Raw genomic sequence first — 26,376 nt, forward strand, 5'->3', positions numbered from 1 at the left:
CCGTCCCAACGTATAGGGCCATGCCCTCCGTCACCACGCATAGGGCCATGCCCTCCGTCACCACGTATAGGGCCATGCCCTCCGTCACCACGTCTAGAGCCATGCCCTCCGTCCCCAACGTCTAGGGTCATGCCCTCCATCAACAATGTATGGGGCCATGCCCTCCGTCACCAGCATATGGGGCCATGCCCTCCGTCACCAACTGATAGGGCCATGCCCTCTGACACCAATGTATAGGGCCATGCCCTCCGTCACCAATGCATAGGGCCATGCCCTCCGTCACCAATGTATAGGGCCATGCCCTCCATCACCAACTGTATAGGGCCATCATGCCCTCCGTCACCAATGTATGGGGCCATGCCCTCCGTCACCAGCGTATAGGGCCATGCCCTCCGTCACCAACTGATAGGGCCATGCCCTCTGTCACCAATGTATAGGGCCATGCCCTCCGTCACCAATGCATAGGGCCATGCCCTCCGTCACCAATGCATAGGGCCATGCCCTCCATCACCAACTGTATAGGGCCATGCCCTCCGTCACCAATGCATAGGGCCATGCCCTCCATCACCAACTGTATAGGGCCATGCCCTCCATCACCAATTGTATAGGGCCATGCCCTCAGTCAACGTCACCCCCGGGGCGTGCTTCCAGTCCACGGAATCGAGCTCTCTACCAAATGTGACCGCACCGAAAACGGGCCGTACCCTCTCTGGCGCCCAGGCCCCCCCCTGTCACCACAAGGCCTGGGAAACCGCCCAGCGCCTGCAGGCAGTCCGCCGAAACCGGCCGTCCCACCAGAGAGAAGCCCTCCGGATGGTGCGTCCCACACCGGAGCCCGTCCGCCCGGAAAAAAACCCTGCCTCATTGCCCCCCACCCCCACCATACCCCGCCGCCCCCGACATGGCCGCGTCACCGTTCCGCGTCAGACCCCGCCGTACGTCGCGGCCCCCCCTGTCCTCCGGCGGGCGTGTTCCCTGACTATGGAGTCGAGCTCACCACGGAGAAATGACCACACCGACACGGGACCGTGCGTCCCCTCTGGCGCCCAGGGAGACGTCCTCCACACAGTGCGTCACCCCCCAGAGCCTGTCTACCAGGAAAAAGCCCACTACAAAGAACTTACCCCTCCCCCACGCACGACCCCCAACTCCCCCGAAATGCCTGCGGCCTAACCGAGCCGCTTACCCTGTTCCCGCCTATACGCCAGCACCGTCCGCTCGAGCCTCCCAAAAATCTGCACCTAGGCCGACTCCCCAAAATGTGTCAGCACCGAAAAACGCCCCACGTGCACCCTGACGGCAAGAAAAGGATCCCGTACGCTCTGACAAACCCCCCCCGACCCTGCGAGACGGGTAGACTCCACCCCTTTCATAAACCCCCAGGTTACCAACCAAAGTGCACCGGAGCCCGAATGGGGCCCGAACGAATCCCCCATCAATGCCCCCCGTGTCCCTGCCTACAACTCCAGCCCCCCCCCCCCAGACCTTCCCCCAGGCCTCCCCAAGCCCCGTGTAGTCCTCCAAAACGCCAAAGCCCTCCCAGACACACTGTACAATCCACCCCTGCTCTAGCTCCCCCTCATACGTCCCCATATGTGCTAAGCGTAACCGGTCTCTCGCGGCTTCTGTCAGCGCCTCCGCTTATATTATATAAATATACTACATGCATACATAACACCATGTCTTCGTTGTATATACGATGGAAAATGCCGCGGCACCTGTGCGAGAGGTTGTGGCGTAATGGCTAGAGAGCTACTAACCTCGGAGCTCAGGACACAGGGTCGAGTCTTAGCATCAGCCCACGGCCCAGTGCCTCTGAGCAAATCAAACAATCGCCCGTGCCTACCAAATGTAATGAATATGTCTTTTCTGCTCCGGGAACGCACTTAGAGTGTTACCATACATAACTGCAAACCAATAAAATTACGTCAAAACAGCGTACTGCGGCAGAGACAAGATTTCTTACCAGTTAGAGAGCTAGGAGCCATCGCAACCCCTCCCTGTGTCACAACCTCCGCCCGGCCTCCCCCATTCTATCCTATAGGCCGAATGGCCTTTCAGCATTGAAAAACCAGACGGAGAGTTTGTGCAACAGCCAGGACATTACACACACCGTAACACATGTCCTACCCCTTACCCACATTCCACCCCGCCCAGGGATTACCCGGGACCTACCATAGGGGTGCCCCATGTGTATGAAAGAGGGGGGTCAGGCCTGACAAGCGGTTGCACCGGTCTGGAACACCCGCCAAATTAGCAGCTCCTACCCTGCAGCCGAGAGTTCCCTACCCCACGCACCCTCGACTTACTAGCCCTGGCACCCACCGTGCACATCACCAGGGACTTTACTAGTAAGGCAAACATAGCAAACATGGCCCTCCAAGTACCATTACCCTTCACATAGGGAACACCTATACCTTGACCTGATCAACAGCTGTAACTACCCAAGCATCTAGATTGGCAACTCCAAGCCAGGTAAATGATCTACGGCGAAAGCAAAACATTGGGAGAACTTACACTAAAAAAGGGGGGCGACTCCTACAGGGCCCTAAGTGGTTAAAGAATCCAGAATCACCTCCAAGTTATTTCCGTCTAAAGTCGCCTTCGCATGATCAGTTCCCAGGCTTCCACCAAAAGGACTAGCTACCCCTGACTCTCAGAAATCTCCCCCCTAGGTTTACTGAGGCCTTGTAGGAAACTACCAATCCTTGTGTGGTATCCCCCCAGATTATCGCCGTCCATTTCTGAACCTGTTTTGTTAGCCCGTGGCAAAATGCCTGTGCGTTCCATTAAAACAATGCAAACTGGTCATCCCCTAAGTGCCACATCTCATTCCCTCTGAAGATCCCAAGTACATAGACCCACCTGAAACTAGGGCCTGCCAAGTCATGCTACCAGTGAGCTGCAGCACTCATTATGCCCCCCACAAATAGTATGTTTAGAAACATGTCTCCAGGGATACCCTCCAGCCTGAGGGAGCCGGCATAATGGTTTTCAGACCCGGTAAAAGAACCCCTGTCCCCAGCATTAGCCTTCCTGTAAGAGACTGTCAAGTCACCCCATAGGTAATCTTTAAGAGCCGTTATAGACCATAGTGCAAAGTGCATGGTATGTACAAGCAAGTATATTTAACCGCTCCAGGTTCTGGCAACGAAAAAACCCTGCCAAATCCTTTTGTCACTGTACCCTGACTGGCTCTCCCCCAGATGAACACTAGCGTACCCTACTGCCTTAACCAAGTGCCAAATGCCGGCCGTGAGCAGCCATAAAAGTATTCTAAGGGCACATGTACTAACTATTAAAATTCAATAACATCTTCACAAATTAAACTGTGCTGACACTGGGCGAGCCGGCGCGTGCCTGTACCAGCATCTTACCCTTGAAGTTCTTCCAGTACAGAGCTGATTTATCATGCCAAACTACAGCGCAATATGGGCTTGCACTAGCAAATGAGGAGGACTAAAAGCATACCCCAGGAAATTGCCTTATACCCGCTGCACCCCAGGGCCGTGCATTGCGCTTGAAACAAGGTCATATGGTAACGCTGGTAGGGTTTTGAATTGAAAATTTTTGGTATTGTGACAGGAAAGGGCCCGTGACGTCACTGGCCCTGCGCAGCAGAAAGGAAAGCCCCAAAAGTGAGGAATGAAAAACTCGAATTCACCTCAGCCCCTGGTGATGACGCATGACCCACACGCATCACAACTGCCAAAGTCACAGTTAAATTAACGCCCATACCCTCACGCACCCTTTCACTCGGGCCCTGGCAGTAAAAGAAACAGACTAGCTAGGAAGGACTTGCTGTTCATCAAAGGAATACTGGACGACTATACTGCTGTACATTACATGCGAACAGTTATAGCAAATAACGGAAGCAAGCAAGTTACACAACCGCATATTGACGATATCCCCCAATCAATGTGAGGCCCATTGCCCAGGAGTCCAGCAGTCTTTTTCTCCCTTGCCCCGAAACAACACCCCCCGGCGACCGTAGGGACCCTTCGGGTAGGAGCAGCGGAGACTCAAGTCCCACGTGGGAGCCGACCGCCCGCACCAGGCAGAGCCGGCCCATCCGCTCGGCCGCGTGGAGCCGCAAGCTGCTCACCCAAGCTCCAGCGACGTGTCTAGCATACCTCCTCCGCGGCCTCACCAGCGAAATGTCCAGCCTCTCATACGTGGTATTGATCAGCCCGTTCCTCCGCAGGCTATCAACACAAAAAAATTCTCTCCGCCACCCCCCGCCGGCCGAGACACCTCACTCAAAATGGTGTCTCTGCCGCGTAGCCAGGCGGATACAAACCCCCAGCCCAAAAGGAGCCCAACCAAGCCCCGCCCCCAGCCCAAAAACTACCGGAAAAACGCCCAACCCGTCCCCAGGCGGCGCCAACTCCACCCCCCCTCCCCCTCTCCCCGGCCCCCAAATTCCCCCCGGCGGGGCAGGCCTCCCTTTGGTCGGCCGCCCCCCCCAGGTCCCCCATTCTCAGACACCAAAATATATATATATTTTTTTTTTTACAGTTTAAAGACAGTTTGCTCAATTCTTTTGTTTAGGTCTGCTCACGGAGCAATCAATGCAGTTATTAGAACTATCACAATCGAGAAGTTTTTAAGCTAATGTGTTAAGCATTTAAAGAATAAAATAACCTCAAAATAAATATGTCTTCTATCCTCCGAAACCAGAGGCACATCGTTGGTGACTATAACTAGAACAATTTTTCATTGGATTATTTATTAAGGTTTTTTTCTTTGTTAATTCGACTGTGCATCTTGATCTAGACTAGAAACCTTATTGCGGAGGACCCCACACATATTTGTCAATGTTCAACCTGTACGTTGCTCTTTTGGTGCTACATCATAGCAGTAAACAAGTAGATTAAAACAAATCTGCACGTTTTGTATGTCATTCTAAAAACTTTCATTGAATGCATAATTTGCCATAAATATATTAACCTAGAAATTTCTCCGACAATAAGTGCTGTAAATCAAAGCACTTGCTTTTTTAGAATCATTCTGTGCTTAACAGGAGAAGGGGTGGAGAGTGGGACACGTGTGTATGTTCAATAAATTAGCCTGATCGGATAGTATGCATTCTGTGCAGTCTTGTGCAGGACTGCTTTTTTGTTTGTTTTACAAGCTCGCTAATAACTGTTGAAAAAGCCACGCCTCTTGAGGCTTTTCTTGACCAACTGTTACATTGTATATTTCTACTCCATTGCGAACGCAATCTGCAAGCCATATTGCTTCCTTTGTAATTGCTGTCCATCAGTCAGATGATAGCAGACTGATATGTGTTTTATGTGTGTGTGCCGTATTGTGAGTGACTATGGTGGCATGTAAGAAAACGTATAGTTTGACTTTTAGCATACTTATATAGGATTATGAAATTGTGGCTTCTAAAAGAGCAAAGCCCAGAATCCAGAATGGCAAATCTTGCATGTTTTGCTTTTCTGTTATGTTTGCCATTGATTCAATGACCTAAATGTACTCCCATCGAGTGCCATGACAGCAAGGGCGCATGGTAAAATGGTATTAAAAGTCTAATGTCCTACTGCCCTTTCCAAGTTATCTTGCGCTTAGACCTCTCCGTCAAGCCATTCTGCGCCACCACTCTTTGGTTTCTCTCAATCTACTGATGAGTTTCTGATGAGCATGTCTGTAAGGTTCCTTGACCATGTTGCATTTCTGCTGGTGCATTTGATAGGCGTGGCACTATAATTAAATATTTTTTACGTTTATGGTAAAGTATCTTTTACCGTTTGAAAAATGTGTTAATCTTGATTTCTACATGCTGCGAGTAATGAGTGTCACAAAGCGCTTCCAAATTATCTCTAGCCAGGTCCAACCAGAAACGTTTGGTTTCTGTAGGTGCCAACACTTGGGAGAACACTGTATGCATTGTAAACTTTTTTGCACAGTCAGCAAGAAGTCCACTAAACTGGGTGACCATGTTGGTCCCTCTGCGATCAGGTGGAGCTAAACATTGATAGTCGCTGTTTTCCAGACCTGCCTGTGTATCCGGGAGATAACAATATAGCCATTTGCTATTAAAGGAACTCCCTGAGTTTAGCAGTCTCCTCCTTTGGCCAAGTTATTGAAACACCGGGAACAGCCAGAGAAAATGGTTCCGTTCCACAATGAGAAATTCAACACTACTTGGTGCTGCTGTCATATTTGCAAAAAGAACGATTAGTGAACGGAATGCTGAGCAATGTCAAACACTCACCCTCAGAACAGAGATCTGGCCATAAATCCAGAGTTTTTTTTGCTTACCCCGCCACCCAGTTTAGACCCAGGCATATGCAAATCAATATTGCCCCTGCTCTCCATGGGAACAATCCAGCCCAAACGGCCCGGCCAGGTCCTCCCTCGGTTCAGTTCTCAGAGTGTTAAGTGGGGGTGAGTGTTTGACAGTGCTCAGCATTCAGTCCATCAATTGTTCTTTTTACATTTGTCACCCTGAGTCGAACGGGTATGCCCAGACGTGGATCCTGTGCTCACCCAGACACTGGATTCAAGCTATCCTGGCTTCTGAGTGGGGATACCCCAAAACCGGTCCTCTGATGCATGTTTCCAGTCCAGGGAGGACCTGGCCTCGCAGTTCGGGCAAGACTGTTCCAATGGGGAGCAGGGGTCAAAATTGATTTGCATGTACCTGGTCCAAACTGGAATGACACAGGTAGCAAAAATACGAAGTTAGGCTCAGATCTCTGCACTTGGTGAATGTTTGACAATGTTCAGCATTCTGTCCATCATCATTTTTTATGTAACTGTCATGTTTGCAGAATTTCAGAATGTTCTTGAAGAATAAAAGCTATGTTGGCGAGACCTTCTCCAAGTTGTCTTCTCAACTAATGCAGTGTTCTAAAGAAATTTAAAAGCCGTCTGCCAAAAATTGAAATGATAGCAGTTAAAATTGGATCAATATTTCTTTGGAAGTGCCACCTTTTATTAACTGCGGATTTTGAACTAATTCATAATCTGTAAAAGAATGCTACATAGTCTGGTATCACAGTCAACAAGGCCTCGTGGATGCTAGTACCCAGCCGCCTGATAACTGTGTTTGATTGTTTCACTTTGGGTGAGCCTTTGAATGTATGATGCTAAGGCCATGTCCGGTATGTTTTTTAATTTGACAGATGGGTAGAATATTTTTGCTAATACCCGGCCGCCTGATAACTGTGTTTGATTGTTTCACTTTGGGTGAGCCTTTACATGTATGATGCTAAGGCCATGTCCGGTATGTTTTTTAATGTGACAGATGGGCAGAATATTGGTTGTGGCTCTTTGGAGCCAATATCTGGAACATCTTCTCTTAAAAAAACAGAAAGTCAACCTGTCACTTTTTTTCTAAAGAGGTCTTGTGTACATTCTAAAAGCTTCCTTAGGAAGGCATTCCACCCATTTTTTACCATTGACTTTGTGTTTTGTAACTCACAGTTGCTTGCTTTCTATTTGCTGGCTTTATTTGTTTTAGGCTGTCCAGCTTGAGTTAGTCCCATTTATGGATCATAGCCTAGTTATTGTATTTTGTAACATTTGGCGTGCGGTCAAATGTCAAGCTGGTGTTTACTTTTCCTTCTTTGACTTCAAAGTGAGAGGATTTATGTGACAATCTTGCTGTGAAATGAAAGGCTTTCTTTCTAGCACACTACAAAATGTAAATGTAAATTAACTGTGCAGCTATTTCAGAACATATCACAAGTAGGAAAGCACAGATCATTTTTGTCATTCTGAAGTGTGGTGGAAACAAATATTTTAATACGATCTAAACAAAGCAACACTAGTTAATGACATTTCCACACATTATCATTTGTGCTTTGTATAGGTTTATCAGTAAACCCGGTTGTCTGTTCAAATGTCATGAGCATGTCAATTGATGATAATGTGTTGATTGTAATAGCAGTGCGCTACCACACAATGCATACTCAGCACTATGCCACTCCACTGTACTCCCCACTATTCCCCTCCATTCTACGCCCCTCCATTCTACGCCCCTCCATTCTACGCCCCTCCATACGTTGCCACGCCACCACATACGTTGCCACGCCACCACATACGTTGCCACGCCACCACATACGTTGCCACGCCACCACATACGTTGCCACGCCACCACATACGTTGCCACGCCACCACATTCATCGCCACGTCATTCCACGCCACGCTACTCCATTCGTCGCCACATTACTTCGTCCACACCTCGCTGCTCCATTCTACGCTACTCCATTCCATGCTACGACACTTTATTCCCCTCTAAGACACTACTTCACATCACCCCAATCCATGCCACTCCACGCTACTCCAATCTCTTTACTCTACTCTATCCTAAGCCACACTGCACCACAACACTCTGCGTCACTCTCCTCTTTACCACTAACTTTTTATCCATGCTGAACAGCAGCTACACTGCCGTACAACATGTCTAAAACACATTGGCAAGCTAATAGCTCTTGCATAGGTGAGACCTATTGGCTTTGCTAATGCTTGTTATTTTGATGTCCTGGTCCCTGTAAAAGATATTGATCTTCTGCCCTCTCCACATTGCGTACTGGACATTCCCCTCCCAGAGTCTTGTATCAACATATGTTCAATTTCTGCTGTTCAGCTTCCTCGCTGCATTTTGCCCACCAGTGGTTCTGTGTAAACTATACGAGTGCAGGCAGCTTCTTATTTAAGAAACAAATGTTTCGGGGCTAGGGGACCTTACGCACTCACACTTGTAAATACTGATTCCTTGAAACCTAGTCTTCTACAATGTGCAAATGCATTTAAAGCCATTTCTGCTCTGAAGTCCGAGAGAGCATTTCTAGACTTTGGTTTGTTCTGACCCTGCTCTTATCAGATGGTTGTACCTGCTTGAATGATAAGTGGAAAATATGCTAATTAACATGGATTGCAGGCAAACTTGTTACAAGTAACTTGGGACAACACCCCATTCTCCAGCAAGTAATAATCTACATTGAAATCTTTATGAATGCTTCTCTCAGCATCCTGTTTGGAAAGGTTAAGTAAGAAGCTAAGCAGAAGGTTGCTAGGTTCTTGTTTTTTAGTAGTTAAGTAAGTAGAAGAGGCATTCTTCCCAGACCACTGCTTCGCTGTTGCAGATTGACTTACTGTCCACCTACTCCCCTTCTAGGCATTACTTCCAACACTTGCTCTCTCCATTCCTTTCTAGGGCCTGAGTCTGTCATACCTCCACCAGTAGGAGCCTTCCTTTTGCCTGGAGCATCCTGGGAGCTTTAGGCCTGGGCTGTAGTGGTTAGGGAGAAGTTTTGTTTCAGTTTCAAAAGTATAATTAACAGTTAAGATTCTATTCTCTGTGTTTAATTAGCTTTTTTTGTTATAGGACTTAAAATGTTTTAAAACTATAATATTTAGGAAAATATTCCTTCTTGGAGATGTTTTTACTGCAATTTAAGCACTGGTTGAAGTTTTTTTTGTAGCGGGACATGCTTTCATTGAATCACATGGTGCGTTCCATCAAGAGAGAGTGACATAATACATATAGCACCAGATGGAACACTAAAATTGTGTTTAACATTTTGCATTACATGGTTACTGTTTGCGATACAAGGGGTAGTGTTGTGTTTAGAATATGTTGATGCGCCGTAGAGATTGAGTGAGATAATGTTGCAAAAATGACTGCCTTTTCTATATATGCTTGTGAAAGACCTCTTTTTGGAAAATAAAATTGCAACAGATTCCGGGCAGGTGATGAAGACCGCACACTTTCAAGCCAATTTCAGTCTGCTGGGATCTGTGATTCTAAGCAGTCTGGTGATCAGACAGTCAGTGTTTCCCGGCCAACCATCGAACTCTATCGATGTTCTTGATGGACCTGTAAAGTGAATCTATTCCTTGCTCCTTAAACTCGGAGTGTATTGGCATTTGATTGAATGCAGCGCTCAAGCATCATTAAGACCCGGAAACAGTTCGCTAACACAGTAACTGCTCAACAAGCTTTAAAGCTAGATCTGGGTAGCATGTTGCATTACAAGCTTGCGCCCTAGAGTGGAGAGGACTGTCAGAAGAAAGAATGAAAGGAAAGGCGATGGAGATGTCAGAACAGTGCCAGTTAAGGCAAATCTAAGCAGGCGTTGACATTTGCATGTAGGGGGTGGCCCATCGCCTCGCAAAGCCGCTACTAATAAGACTCCATTTCTAGGAGGTGGGGTGCAACATGTCACTTCGCATAAGGTGGGAGAAATCCTAGTAGAACCATCGCTTGAGAAGCTTAGAGTGCTTGCATAAGAATTGATGGCTGATTGAAGTAGAGTATGCCTCCGAAGCCTTTACTTCTCAAAGGCAATACGTATTCCACCCACCACGGCATTATTCCAGTTGCACTGAATGTTCCTACTTTTTCAGCGACTAACCTTGCCAAGAGATGAAGGGTTCCAAAATGTTACATAAATTGACCCCATTAATCCTTTTTGGTGTATGATGTACAACATCACCTCTCCACCCTGGCTAATCCTTTAATTCAGGTTTATTATTCACGCTCCTCTATCTAGCCAGGTGGAGGGTTTACCGCATTTCAAAGCTGTTGCATAGTTGGAGGATTGGAATTGCAGGACAATATATACCTAACGGTGTATATTATTGTAGTTGTTTATTAGGATATTATTTTAGCTTATCCTATCGTATATGACCATTCGTTTTTGTGCAGCATATTCCGAATGGTAACAGTGTGATGGAACTGCATAATTCTATTAACATGCTTTTAAAGAGTTGCTTTATTTTGCATTCATCAACCAGCTTATTTGAAAAGTGAAAGGACCTTGTAGCAGGAGGATCACGGGAATGCTTAGGTATTCAGTTCAAATTGTCGCACTCTCTCATTTAGTAAAAATGATTGTATGTGCAGTGCTGCGGTGATATACATGAGTAGATTCTAGGCTTTTCTGACCGAGTTCACAGTTAAAGTTCAGTAAAGCGTAATGACAGAGAATGCTAAATGGCATGGCGTAACAACTGAGCAGGACATCTTACTTAGAGTAAACTATGTCTGCAAGTTCGAAAAGCATGTGCATGTAGAACAAAAATTAAAAAGTACACTCAACAGTATGGATTGCATAGCTATACTGGCATGTTTCCTGCTGTGACATGTGGATTCGTTCGAAACACTTCACTGCAAATTATAGCATGTCAGATCACAATATTTGCACTGGTATTTCTGTGAACTTTTTACTGTTTTCACATATTTTTCTGTCAGCAAATTGTGTTTTTGTTGAGAGAGATTTCCGCCAAATGTTAGTGTTTGTTATTTTGGAGTCCACTGTAACCATATTACATCATCTTGACCCCATTCATAATTCAGCGTCCACACTGATTAAAGTGACCTGACCACCACCAAAATGTATTTTTGTGTAAAGTCTGCACTAAACCCACCCCACCCTGCCATTTAACGCCTTAGCCACTGGCAGGATTTCCTCTGTTACGAGGGAATGTGTCGAGCTTTTAAATAATGCATCTTTAAGTATTCAACCAAGTCAAGAATTGTGTTAAATATACAGAGGTGATATAAATGTGGGTGTTAGTCCGAAAGCTAGCGGTAATATTTAACAAGTATTTAGCTAACCAAGTTGTTTCGTCGGTTACTTTTCAACAGTTTGTTGCCTCAGACCCAAGAGGTCTCATACCACCTGCAGTCTAAGTCTCCTATTCGTGCATTCTACAAGTAGTTCATAGTTAATATTGGGTGGGCATATTACACTCCTGTACAATCGCAAGGCCGGTAGTGCCATGCCTGAGAATGGTGCTACACTTACTACTTTACCGATGTACCTGTTCTCCTATGGCTGCCTGGCAGGACACAGAGCTATTGACCAACATCGTGGGTCTGCAGGCGCTTGAAGAGTTTTGGGTTTTTCCATCCCTCCCGGCTTGAAGTGTAAGCACCTCCATAGGGGAAGGGAATCTCTGAGATTCCCCCTAACAAGTACACTTCAGTAATCCACAGGATGACCTTTTGTGAGGTATGCAAGTACCACCAGAGAAAGGAAGATGCAATGGTTCCCTTTAAAGGACCCTACAAGGGAAGCCCATTGATTCCATGTTCTGAATCCAATGGAAGTTTCTTGAAATTACTGAGGGACTCTAGTGCGCGGTGGACAGGTCCTATCCCAGCATCAACAGGGTTCATTAGTCTGTAGAAATATCCCCTAGAAACCCGTGCATATGCAACAGACTCTGTGACTACTTTATGGCTAACTCATCCCCAGGGAGGATGATAAACGGGGGGCTGATGCGAGGTCAAAGCAAGGGAGTCCAACCCTTATCCAGCCTTACCACCTTTTCAATTGTAAGCTGGGGTGGAGCACTTTCACCCCATTCCACCATGGAAGTAGTCTGGCAGACTGTATGCGGAGGTGGTGATGCCACCAACAGATAGATGGGTGCAAGTTCCCCCTTTGCTTTTGTATGTTAATTAGTGCTTCCGAGACAAGTCTGGCACTCAAAAACACAGCCTGAAGTCTGCTTCTCACAATCTAGGCAGAGGCTCTTCCCCATTGCTGTTAATCCTCGGTGGCCCTGAGATTGTACGTAACAGTAGGTGTTGAGATTCTATGTGCAGTGAAAGAAATCTATGTTTAGAAAACCTTGTTACTCCTGTTCGTGACATTCTATTTAAAATGCACGTAGAATCTCTGCCTTGTCTGGATCCTGTTAGGGTGTCATTCTTGCAGCACTGAAAGAGAGGCTCCACTTCCAAATCAAGTGCTGAAAGTGGCAGAATTTAGGCAGGGACAGTGGTCTGTTTCTAGCCGTTTGTACACCTTTAAGGGGGGGTTCTGTTCGAAGAACACGCTAAAAAGTGGACCACTGCTTTTGTTTAAGTGCGGGCTTTGGTTTGCAGCCCTTCGTCATCTCTCTCTTGAAATAGTCAGGAAAGATGACGGAGATCATTAACAATCAATATTCTAATGAATTTATGATTTAAGCAAACAAAACACTTCTTTTTCAGTTTTCATGCAGTTACTTTGTAAGGAAGCTCCATTTGATTGAACGTTGTAAAAGCAAGGTCCAGTGCATGGGAGCCACGAATGGGAATGGGAGTGGGTGATGGGGGAACAAGCCAGGAATGCCTATATCCTTAAACCCTTCATGAACGCCACTTCCCTACCCATCAAAAAACAAAACCGATTCTTGGTGTGATCTTTCCAAGGAAGAGAAGATGGTGGGGGCACCTTGCTATTCGGCCCTTTCCCCCCCCCCCCAACCCAAAAAATTGTACAGCGTGGCTCCAAGGTCTTTGAAAGTTCCTTCTATTGTGATCGCTTTGCAAACCATGACATCGGTCTGTGTCCTTATGCTACCCTGTGGCTCATTCTTGAGAGACAGCGGAATGAGCCACTGGAGAGCGCCTCTGATTAGGAAAAGTCCTAGCAGTTGGTCACGCAACCCAGCAGTTACTGTTGTTTACAAGAAAACCCCGCCACATTGGACTTCCACATTCGTGTCATATCTTTCCAGCAAAACATTTCAAGTACAAACGAAAAGTTGAGACTTCTATTTACACGGACCATTTAAAAAATATGAGGAATGATATTGCTCCATCGATTATTTTGTGTTTTACATGTCATAAATTGATCAGGAAATCCATCAACCGGTTTTATATCAACATTAAAATACACAAAAATGTATTAGAATTGAAAAATATTTTATATTATGTTGCAACGAGTAACCACCCCCATACCACCAGAAAAACAAAAAACGTTTGGCTTCCCCACCAGCACAGGGGGTTTATATTGGCAAATGTTTTCCTTGCCAGAATCTCTTGACCCCTCACACATCCCTTTGTGCCCCCTTCCAATGATGACAAGCACTATATGCTCACTGTACTAACCTCGGTATCTGTGAACCTAAAAAAGTATAGCCAAGGTACATATATGTACTTGCGATATTTTTGTCCGCGATATGCTTGAGATTATATTTTGTCCACACGATATTCCGGCCTTGGTTTTTTGTCCAAACACCTCCTCAGTACCACCCAGTCTCCTGCTGAATTGGAACACAGTCTCTGAGGTAGCTTCATCAGTCATGTGCACAGAGGAGGACCCCACACTGCGAACCCCATTGTTTTTGTTCTGACCTTTATCGATGCCTACGAAGTTTGTGTTGTTCTTGTCAGTGCCTCTGCAACTGCCGCACTACTCCTCAGGCTTTTTTTGTTCTAAATGATTGACTTTACATTTGACCGCATTGACCATCATTTTACACCTTGTTGCTTGCTCTTTCGCCTTTTTGGACGGTGGTGGAGGGACGACGATGGCTCATTGATTTGTGCTTGTGTTTCAGAAATAATCGATCTCCTTTACCTCGGCCTTTTTTAAGTTTGTTTTGTGTCCCAGGAAGTTTCCAGAATGCGCGATACAATATTTTTAATACTATTCTCTTGAGCACGCTGAAGTAATAGATCACACATGCAATATGTAAAATAGCTAACTAAAATGTTAGCGTGCTGTGGAGGTACATTGCTCACTGTGAATAAACGCATATACAAATAGATAAGACAAAGGCTACATCAGTAGATCTAGTAAGAAATATGGAATAAGGGCTGAATGCCAACCAAGAAAACCGAAAAATGTTACTCTCTCCGCAAGACATAAGTCATTACCATAATGAATTCAGCTCAGATTTCTGTGTTTTCTTTCCCCACTTCTTTATTCTTCTGCATAGCTTGTCCTTTTCAACAAATACGTTAAAAAAAATGTTTTCAAGAAAAGCTCCCTGTAGCGTCTTGTCAGTTTTGGTCTATTATTCAATTTCTCTATCTCTGAGTAATGGTTGTTTTCTTGCCAGTAGAGCATGGCACACGCTGCACTCAGGGAACATGTTCGAGAAAAAAGACTACTTCCATAAACAGGTTTTCTCGCAGATGGTCTGTGTGGCAGAGTTAGCAGAACGTTCCCTCTGGCACCTCGTAGGAACAGTACAGTCAGACATTAAAACATTTATTAAAGGCAGACTTCCTATCAGCCATCCTGTCAATTATATGATGTATCTGTGTTCTGTGGATTAGTAGTGTGGTGAAGGGTCAAATGGGACGAAGTCCATATTCTGCCGAAAAATGCACTAACACAAGACAGTAGCGAGTTGTGTGGTCCATACTCGCATAATAACACTAACACAAGTAGGATTTGAAAAATCCCTCCAGATGGTAAACCATATCGATGTGTACTTTTTCAGGGAGCCAAAGAAATGTCTCAGGCATTTGTATTTTTGTGCCTGCCAGTTATGTGAATATTCATATTATCTTCATTGAAATAGCGAAGCACTCGTGTACCGCTTGTTGAGTATCGCAGAGTACAACTTCCATGGTTAGTTAGAACTCTCTTTCAGCTGACCTCCCTCCTAGAAGGAAGCCTTTGACTAGATGTCACGCAGTGTGTGCTACCAATATATCAACAACTAGCCCTCTCATGTAACTTGCATTGCTCTAGAGTTCCCTCTCTTGCATTTTGTTATGCTTCATGGTGAGTTTGCCACTGGTGGACATCGCTGCCCTTCTTGGCTTGCCAGATGTCGATCTAGGACATAATAAATGTAAGGCTTAGCTTTTTGACCGTCTTATCCATGTGTGCAGCAGTTTTACTCCCTGGTATCCGCTTTCACCAGCAGTGATGATTTATAACCACTTGATCGAGTGATTGACGTTAACAAATGTAGTCAATCATTCTTTGGGGATGTCTTTTCTTGCCTTTTGACTCTTTATTGAACTCTGCAATATTTTGTGGACTTACCCTTTGGATGAAAATCTTTTGCTTTTCGTCAAAATCAGATTTCTGGATACTCCTGTCTCATGGCTGTTGATATGTGCCCCCAAATCATTGGATATGTTAATCATGTGTTGTTTTAATACCCTAAAATAACATTAGTCATTATGTTGTTGGTCATCGAAGAGCACTCCTGTGCTCCATTGTTGTCCTGTAAGGCGTACACTGAGGTAATCATATGGGCGGGTAGGTATGCCCTAGCCGTTGATGGTGTATCTTTGCAGGTAATGCACCTTCCCAAGCAACCTATGGAGTTAGGATCTAACTTTTCTAAGTAGCTGACTGGGCTTTGCAAGCGTAACCTTTCGAGTTTAACTTTGGACTGTTTGTACTCTGTTTTATCAAATAACCAGCAGTTACCGCTTCGAATGAACTCATGTAGTGTGGTAATAATCTTGCAAATGTATTTTTTATAATCCACCATTTCCATCTCTCTGCACTTTCTAGATAGGAAGTGGGCCACTGCTTTTTACTTTTTCATGGCAAGACGTGTGTGATTAAATAGTTTGATGGACTTTGTTGAAGCAGTCTTGTTATTTAATACTAATTTATTCGGGTCTCGGATGGAGCGTTACTTCAGCTGCTTACTGATGGTGCATTAAAACATCAAAAATGTTTCTACAAAGAGAACTCAGCCCCGTTGTGGGAGTTTTAAGTGTTTTTTGGGGAAAGAAGGCTTGCCAAGAGTGCTCTCATATGTAATTATCAAAACAAGCATTGGTAAAGACAGTAGGTATGACTTTTTAGCTGAAAGTGTCGCTTTAGCCACTGGTGAATTTAGGCACCCAATAACTAATAACCATGAAGATGACGAGGAATTAAGAGGCGAGCAATCCTTGGAATAGAAATCGTAGTGGGATGTTACTTCCTTATCCATAACTCTTTTGCTTTCTATTTGTTTTTCTTTCAGCACACTAACTTACTTAAACTATCAGGGCAAAGGCCAGCGCTTATCCTGAGATTAGTATCAGACTATATAGGGCCAGATGCATCAAAGGGTTTTGCCCATTCTGTGTCTATGGCAAAATGTGTTGATGCATATGGCCCTTAAACTGTAAATCTAATCCAGTGACCGGTCTCCAGTATTTAAAAAAAATATTATTTGTCATTCGTGACTTTTTTTTACCTGCTGTGTTAACAGCCAAAACAGTAAATTCCTATTGTCTTGATAAATGTATAAGCAGGTGGCAAACATCACCCGTTTCTAAAATTGTGATGGTTTTAATTAACTATACGTTAACAATTTATATGATGATTTGCCGCGGGGACGCTTTGCGAAAGTTAGCAGGACACCTTCCATTTGCTGATATCTGTTGGTATGATGCTGTACCATTGTTACGACAGGACAGGAGAGGGTGTTAGAACTTCATTGCAAATCCCTGTAGAAACACAGGTAATCTTTCCTAGGCTCCATCACTTCATTAGGACAGTTAAGTGACATTACTCTTAAAATGTTCTCCATATAAATTGAGTTTCTTCTGAAGTTGGGGAAAATATAAGGACTGCTGCGGCTTTCTCAAAATCCAGAGTGTGGTGCATCAGTCATTATTGCCTCTGATGTCCAATTATTTCATATGTCATTTTGTTGCATGGTTATGATGTAAGCTACACCAGCCTGAGGAATTAGCCTTGAAGTTCAACCAGCTCCTTTGGCCACAAATACTGGAGCGATTTTCAAAATCATTTGTCATCTTTACAGACAAGTAGGAATAGTAGGGAAAGGCAATTGTGGTTTACCCTGTGGAACTCATTCTGGTAGAGTGAAAGCCTTTTATCTGAAGGACAAAGCATCATGACTTTTTTCGTCCAAGAGTTCTATTAAGTGAGTTGTTTAGTGTTTCCATTAACTATGTGCATTGTTAAAAAAAATGCTGCTTTCTGCTGTGTTGAATATTAAGCACAAAATGTAAGTGTGTCTATTGTGTTCACCTTAATACCTTGGTTTGTTAGTAAATTTGGCATGTAATCATTGCTTTTGCATTTTCTTTAAACCCTTATTAATAGAGAAACTCTAAACCAAAGCTTAGAAAATTCCATTTAGGAATGTATGGCTTATCGATCGGGACAACCCTTCTTTTTTCCTCCTCCCGGCTTTGGGCCTGCTACTGAGCGCTCTAGGACATACTTAAGTAAGGTTTAAGGTTCCTAAGTGTTGCAATATTTGTATAAATAAAATCCACAACACTCAAAAATGGGGTTTTACTTTACATCTGATTGCAAATCCTGTGATGAACATATGTACTCGGACTATGAGGATTTAAAGCAAAGAAACATTGGTCATTTGCCCCTTAGTGTTTCTTCTGCTATCCTGGTTGTGTGTTCTTTTTCCGTTGCCGGTGGAGTTATGATGGCACCGAATTTACATCTGGAAATCAGACTGAACTTGTGTCTTGATCAGACTCTAAACATTAAATTGCGTGTTTGTTATAGCTGACTTTAGTTTAAAAAAATTATCTGCCTATCTTTCATAAGTCATAAGAACTAAATGGTTCCATTTTTTTCTTCCTCAGGGTTAAATAGCAAGAGGAAACGTTCAGGAGTCAAATCATGGCACCGAGAAAGCGAAGCAGTCGTGGGATCTCCTTCATCTTCTGCTGTTTCCGAAATAATGACCACCCAGAAATCACTTACAGACTGCGCCAGGACAGTGGGTTTGCCCTGCAGAGCATGGAGCCAGCATTGCCGATGCCCCCAGTTGAAGAACTGGATACCATGTTCACAGAACTTGTGGTAAGTTTCAAATTAATTCAGATGGAGTGGAATGAAGATCCCTCATGTTGGTCAGTTGATAAATTAGTGCAGATAATCAACAGAAAATGATTCTTAATTTGGCTGTGATTTACAAGCACAGCTGTCTGCTTTGAGGCTAAGCACTGGACCTTAGATGGCCCAATGGGTGCCTGAGAGCTTTTTGTGGAGTTACACGAGTGCCTCTGGGCTGTGAAGCAGCAGTTAGTAAAGTTAGTAAGCCGAACTCCAGTACATTGATGCTTCCATGTGGGAGTTCCAGATCTTGCTTACTTGATTCCACTCTTTGGCAACTTTTACTTAAAGATGTGTGAGATACTCCTCTGGTATATTAGTATACATGTGGAGGTACCCTGGCTTCCAACATGTTGTATGTCTAATTCAAGATTTGTTTCTGAGTACTGGTGGGCTTTCTTGGCTAGTGTCGGAATATATGTTCAAAGCAAGCCACACTTGGATAATATTGTGAAAATACTAATATTTCTGTAATATTAGTTTATTACTGCTCTACTTACAAAACATGTGCACCACTTTCGGCTGGTCCAAAATGTGGCTTTTATGGTCACGTCTAGTTTTTCCTTGCTGATCATGTATTTGTAGTTCTTAAGCACCTTCACAAGAAAGAATGCTAGGTGTATGTATGTCACTTTCTAATAGCACAGATTCTCTTTAACCATCCGCCCACCTCACAATTTTAGTACCACATAAGCTCACTTACTTATGAACCTTCTATTAGAGTGAGATTTGAGGCAGAGAGTCGTGTGAAGGAGATTGCTCTGATGGCAGTAAGGCTGCACGTGCCCACGAGGTTGAATGCTCAGTCTTGCCACCGGTTGGCGATGTTCCCAATAGGTTTCTTTTTGATTGAGAGGGCATACTTTTAGGGAGGTAAGCACCCTGTTCACACTCAGGGTAGCCTGGTGTGTTGATTGCACTTTGCTTTTTGCTGGCTTTTGGCAGTGGGCACTCTAAAAAAAATAATCTATTGGTCTAGTATACCATTAATGTTGGCTGATCATCATTTCAATGGTTCACCTCTTTCCTGGTTAACAGAACTCACTGAGTTAAACTAGCATCCTGCTTACCTCTTGTCACTGGCAAACGTCACCTGAACAGTTCTCCTCTGTCACTGACCCCTTTTCACTGTTAGTTTGACTGCTCTGGTGATCGTCCTTGACAGTGAGGATCTGAATTGTTCTAAGTATGCTGTCTATTCGGACACTTGCAATAAAGGCCGCAGTGAATAAGGAAATGAAGACCTACCTATGTTCAAAGGTCATTGCACCAGTGATGGCTCTGTTCAAATTCCTCAATGATGTAGGCCCTACAGCGGGGACCTGTAGAATGAACTACACTGCTGCTTGGTTGACCCGTGCTTTATCGACTCCACTTCATAAAATCACTAATCTGGATATGATCAAAGACATGAGCCTGAACTTGATCCCTCATGTCAACAATTTCACCATGATTTCTTCTGTGGTCTACATATGCTTGGAATCATGATTCTACCAATTCCAACATAGCGGATTGCCGCCATGTCCTTGTTTTGTCCCACGCAGACTATTTTCAAGGACTGTTTGTGGGGCGTTGGCCGCAATTTAATGAGTCCAAAATCATGTAGCCCATATCACTCCAGATTTGAGGTGCATTGACCACACCACATGCCTCCTAGCTGTTGATGCTTATCTGCAGATTACCAATAAGACATAGTCAGATTCAAGTTAGCCTGCGAAGTCCACAAGGCCCTTGTTGATGATCTACTGTATTACCCTGTTATCATTGGTGACACCTATAAAATGTGAAATAGTCTAGTGTGTGGGTTGCATAGCCATTTCTATGAAATGCACTCCATTACCTCACCAAACTGCGGGTAACCTACCCGCTATACTCTCACCTAAGATCATCGAACCAGAACATTCTTTGCTCCCAACCTGCAATATTTAAGCCTTTGGGAGGAAGAAGCCTTCTAGTTCAAGGCTGTTCCATTTTAAATTCCCTCCCTCTACTGCAAGCCATGAAGCATTGTAGAGAAAACCCGTAACCGGACTAAAAACTCACCTCTGACTGGTTGTAGTCTAGCACCGCTGTGGACTTCAGGAAGCTGCTCATTCATCACCCTTTAGGCACTGGTCTGGTGAGCGCTCACCTGCCCGCCCCTTCCCAAAGTATTCGGACGCAGCCCGCAGCCTGCATTGAGTGCAACATAATACAATTGGTTGAAGATAAAATTTTATAAAAATGTAAACATAACTCGTTATGTTGCTGCCCCGTTTTCATCTTAATCGTTAATATAAATTGAGAAGTTGTTGCATTTGATTGTTTGCGCTTTCAGCCATTTTATTTAGTGCAGCAATAAATATAGAGGTGGTTGAAGAGCCTTTTGGAGAAGTAATTTAATGCAGCCACGTAAATCACCATTCCTGCGCTGCCTCCTGGCTTCCTCCCTTGGTTTCATTCAGTCGAGTTTTTAGTGCTTACGACAGTGCTACCCGTTCCTGTCAGTGAGTCACACAGGGCGTGGACCCACAGAACCTAGTCCTTTAATTTATTGTTCCCCTTAAAATTCTATATAACTTCACTAAATGTAACCCTGATTCAAGGCCAGTCACCTGTGAGTGCAGCGATATGCATCTGGAGAAAAGCAGTGGTGTCAGCATTTTCCTCCAGGTGCACCATATCACTGCGTTAGAACAGAACATAAGTATTTGTAAAGCGCAAGTTCACCAACGTTTATATTGTCGCTGAATAACAGATGTTTATTGATATCCAACTCAATGGTACTCATTTTATCGACCTCAGAAGGATGAAGGGCTGTGTGGACCCGCCGGCATTTGAACCTGTGACCATTAGGTCGAACACAGGCCACTACAGTGGACGCCTTGGTCCACTAAACCACCAGCCCCAGCCCCATTTGATGATAAAGTTTGAGTTAAAGTTTTATTGTTGGGCCTTTCCGAGTTACAAAGTCAGTTTTCACTTTGAACATGAAAAGAGCATCTAAGCAAAATCTGCTCATAGTGGTTACTGGATTTTTTTTTTTTAATGAGCGGAGGTCCTGGCCAATAAAGTCATCTTACTAGTGGGAGTGTGATAGTCTGCCTTTAATAAAACCGCAAATGCTGACAGATCGAACACTTTGAAGGGCCCCTTTATTGTTCCTGTTCCGCCTAAACGCCCACGTTGTTTTAGTTTCATTGCCACGCTCTGCTCCTGACACGTGCTATACCTTCCCAGGGGCGGTGCCAGCAATAGAAGGGGCCCTTTCCGGTCCAGTGCGGAAGACTTCCGGTATTTTTCGAATGGACATCAGGCGATAGCCCCGCTAGAAGTTAATGCAGTCTCCCAAGCTCTGCTGCTGGGCTGGGCTGGGCTGGGGTGGTAACCCCGCCATGTGCGCGGAGAACAATGGCCGAGACCTGCCCGACAGGCTGTCGTTTACTAAAGGACCCGTTTAATTGCATTAACTTTGAAAGCGACAGTTCAGCTGTTTGCCCGCCAGGCTTATCTGTAGAAGAACCACAACAGCTCGACAATAGGAAATGCTGTTAAAAATCCTTATCTTGCGTTAGGTAGGTATACTCTGCTCCTTCACCTTTCACATCCTATTTGCACGAGGCGTTTTCAGAAAACTGTCTTTGAAAAAAGAAGTGCATTTGGCTGGAAAGTAGATTGAATCATGTAGACAAGTGTTGCCATGGCGCTCGCGCAGGCCTAACAAGATAAGACACGGGCAACGTAAATTGAGATCAGGGCAGTGTGTTTGAGCAGGGTTGCAATTGGGGGGAAAAAAAACCTTCTACCCTCTAGGAGTGGTGGCGGGCGTTCTGCAAGGAAAAAATATATTAAAGCGGTACAAAAAAGTGAAAGAAAGCAACCTATCACTAATAACGTCCCGTGTTCAGATTTTGATTAGAGATCACGTTTCGAAATAACAGCCGTAATAAAAGCAGCGACAGGTAAAGGGGTGACTTACCCTCAGCTCAAGCTTGTAGCAAGCACGAGTGCAAAGACCGTAAGTCCATGCCTGCCCCACGGTCTTGTATACAGAAGGAGGGTTTTCTTTGTGATGTTGTGAATGAAAATTATTCCTGCAAATAAGGTCGGTTGTGTGGCCTACTACCTGCAACAGCACTCGGTAGCTGTTAAATAATGTTTTTTTAAAATGTATTTTATCGCGATTTAACTCCAAAAAGAGACTACGGCAATATGAGGGAATATTCTCAAACAACGAAGTGCAAACGGCTTGGACAGTTAAGCCGTTTGAAAGATTCTTGCGTGTCCAGCTTTTACTTGGTATGGTACAAATCTTCTATTTTGTAAACTAGAGCAGTAGAAGTTTTTCTCTTACTGACATTTAGTTTCTGTACCTCGAATACCCTAGCATCACTCCTCTGCAAAGTCACCCTAAACAGAATATAACCTGTTCTGCGGCAGAAAAACAATTTCTGCCTTACTGTTTTCAAAAAATCTTTTTAGGTACTCTTGCCTCTTCCCTTCAACATTATCAATTTCAGTAGTTCCTTAGCACACTTGGTGTCACTGAACAGGTGTTGTTTCACACAATTCGCTCTTCAGTTTGAATGCACTATTAGTTCTATCGTAATATCAGTCCTAGACCTCTACCCTTTCATGCTTGGTTTGATAGGCTAGTCTGACTCCTCACCAGACTTGTATAGGTAAAGGGGGTTCTCATTCTCCATTGAGATCTGTTGGCTGATCAAAACCACTAGCTCACCACCCTTTGACCTCACCCGCCCGATTGGTTCCTAAAACCAGTTTCCATTGCACCTTTCACAAATCACTCAGGCTTTTAATTTGTTTCATTGAGCATTTGTTTCTATTTGCTTGTTTGAACTTTTTGAGTCTAGAGCGCCTAGGTCGATCCTTTTGCAGTTGTACTTGAATTAAGTTTGGGCCTTTCCTGTAGATGTTCCTATGAGCAGTAAAAAGGACCTTAAAGATGGGGTGTCTGGCCGTGGGCAGCCAGTGGAGCACTTGGTAAACCACTGTGTTGTAGTTGCAAAGATGCTTGAGTTGTTTTGCCACTGTCGTTTTCATCCTAGCCGTCTTCCACGGGTTTGGTGACTAAAGGTGATATGTTTCTGAAAGGTCCTAGATTGGGTCTTGTGGCAGCAGAAGATTCCACAAATGTTCTCTCTGCTTCTGATATGTCATGAGCTCTGCTGCTATCAGATCAGTAATTTAGGCACCTTTAAGTAAACCACAAAGCATTGTCACGAATATTGTAATGTCCGAGCCTAGGTAGCGACATCTCTGATAAACAGAAGATCTTTCATGTGTTGTTACCTCTAGCACTGCACGTGATACAGCAGAGAGAGAACTCTTTCTATTTTGGAAATTGATACAGTAAGCAGGGTTTCCTCTAAGCATGCGCTCATCTGTAAGTCTGCCTGACAAAGGTTTGGCAGAAGTGCATTGTTTTATGGTACCCTACCTTCCTCTGCATACTACGGCATTGCAGACAATTCCAGGTGAAATGACACAATGGTAAGCATCTTCTCCGCATTTTTGGTGGAAGACAAGTTTTGCATTTCCTGCGTTGGATTGTTAGTTAAGCCCTTGTTAATAAATAGTAAGTCTTCCACAGAAGTCTTGCACACTGGTCTCCTGAAGGTGCCCCACACCAACTACCACCTTCACCGTACCAATATTTAACTATCATCAGTCTTTACCTCATTAATGAATGTCTGTATACCCAATCTTCAGCAGGTGCCTCTGTAAGACTTCTATCCCGAAGAAAGTACTGATCTAATGGTGTGAAATTCTGAATGCATTTGAGAGCGTATTCTGCCTGGTACATCATCAAAAGGGTCGTATTTTAGTCTGCCGATAGCCTCCCTATTCGTCCTTTCCTTGTGTCTGTAAACTTATTTGCTACCCACATAGGGGAAGGGTATTTCTTTCTACGTTGTGTGTGGAAGTTCGCTTTCGGTCTTGCCCAGTCTTGTAATGTGGAATGTAGGCTCCTGGAATCCAGTAGCCATTTGTCCACTTACAACAGCGTTCCCACGCCGGGTGCATAATCGGTAATTGAAAAACAGTGGTGAAGTCAGTTCAAGTACACTATGCTACATACTACTTCTAACCCACAATTGTTTAGCATATTTTTTCTAGAGTAACTTTTCTAGGTGCCATTTTAGGTGCCAACATCTTTTGATTCATAAAGGAGCATTTGTGAACTTCCCCTTTTACAACCAGCTTATGTATGATGGCGACCAAAATGCACAGAATCAGTTTTCACCCCAACCCCCATCTCAGAGAAATGTCATCAGGGCTTTCACCATGCAGAAAGCCTTTTCAGAAAGCCTTTTCAAACTGTAAGCTCTCAGAAATAATTGACATAGTCCCTCAAGTGAACCTTGTACCTTTTCTTTCTACCTAAGCACAAGCAATCTGCCACCGTCATGTTTGCTCTAGGCCCAGGGCATCAATATTTCAGAAGCTGCTGGCAATGACATTGTGTTTGCTAATTTGCTACTGCTGACTGCGTTTCTGTTCTTTCCAGTCAACATTTGGAACGCCCAGTCAACATTTGGAACGCCAGACATCAGTTACCTAACTGATGGCACACTACAAAGACCATCTATTGAGTGTTCTTTTAGTTTGGAGTTTTAATGAAACTGAGACAATGTGGAAAAGCTTCAAAACCTTGTACAAAAACATTAAACAGCAGAAATTAATGAAACACATCAACAAAGTGTGTACAATTAATGCACTGTTCTTCATCTGTATGAAAAATATCATCTTTTCTCCTTTCCCATAAGTGAAAAATGGAAATTATAGGCTTTTATCTCTATGATTATCATATTTCCAAGTCTTGCTATTAAGTGTATCCATCAGGTGCGCAAGTTTAATCTTAAGGAAATGGAGCCACACCCTTGTAGCCTTGAAACGTGGTGATTGGTTGTACAGTGTTTGTCGAGCTTCAAAAAAAGATTGTAGCTTCTCCAAAAAAAGTTGAGTTCTGTGACCCATGTAGTGGCTGAACTTTGTTTCTGTGAACATGCCAGTCCAATGATTTCAAGAATTTATTGGCTTTCAACTACCAGGCTAGTGAAAGTCTGGGCTTTGGCAAGGACTTAGATATCCACCAGAATGGCTGGATATCTGAGTAAGGGATGGTTCGAGATCCCTGCATTCTAAATAAAAAACAAATGGACAGAAGAATGACAAACTAGATTTACTATAGCCAAATAGCGGAATTACCTGAGAAAAGTCACCTATTAGGGCATTTCCAAGAGTGCCATGAAAGCGCTCCTTTTGAAGTCTGTGACAGGTGTGATGCTGTCTTAGACATCTATCCTGGTAGCTGAATTCCATATGGTTTTTGCACTATGTAAATCTCACTTGACTTGTGTACTTCAGGTGGGAGCTACTGCAAAAACATAATGATTGGAGTAATATGCTCCATCTCAGAGTGCCTTATGCGTCTATAAGTAACACTTACTTCTAAGGGAGGGTGGATGCTTTTATCCAAACCCATCAGTAAGGTGCTACCACTGTCATTCTGATGACACCAAGTTTATTGGGCAAGAGAAGGACATGCTTCTTGGACTATTACATGAATATTCAAGGAGGACTTTGTCTAAGGTGGAAGACCAGCCCCACAAGAGAAGAATAAGAAAAATCTTGTTTCATAATGATTGTTCTAAACTTGCGGCAACTGTTTAGACTTCCACATTGGCTGATCCTCATGAGGTGGACTGCACCTTTAATAACACCTGGGCATCACTTGCATACGTATGAATGGTGACACCATGCTCAGCAACCGGATCAACCAAAAGTTTCATGTAGAGATTGAAAGGGGCAAACAAACAGAAAACCTGGGGCA

The 26,376-nt window shown here is 44.2% G+C and overlaps 1 protein-coding gene across 4 annotated transcripts in view; it reads left to right on the top strand.

Annotated features, from left to right (window-relative positions):
• DAAM1 (dishevelled associated activator of morphogenesis 1) overlaps positions 1–26,376 on the top strand; it is a 652,790-nt gene that overhangs the window by 343,120 nt on the left and 283,294 nt on the right. For all 4 annotated transcript variants that reach the window (XM_078660609.1, XM_078660607.1, XM_078660610.1 and 1 more), the window contains one exon: positions 18,287–18,506. In XM_078660609.1, coding sequence (XP_078516735.1) covers positions 18,324–18,506 — 183 coding nt within the window. In that variant the 5' untranslated portion in view covers positions 18,287–18,323. The remainder of the gene's footprint in view (positions 1–18,286; positions 18,507–26,376) is intronic.

Source organism: Lissotriton helveticus, chromosome 9 (assembly GCF_964261635.1).
Source record: "Lissotriton helveticus chromosome 9, aLisHel1.1, whole genome shotgun sequence".
In the NCBI taxonomy this organism is placed as follows: Eukaryota; Metazoa; Chordata; class Amphibia; order Caudata; family Salamandridae; genus Lissotriton; species Lissotriton helveticus.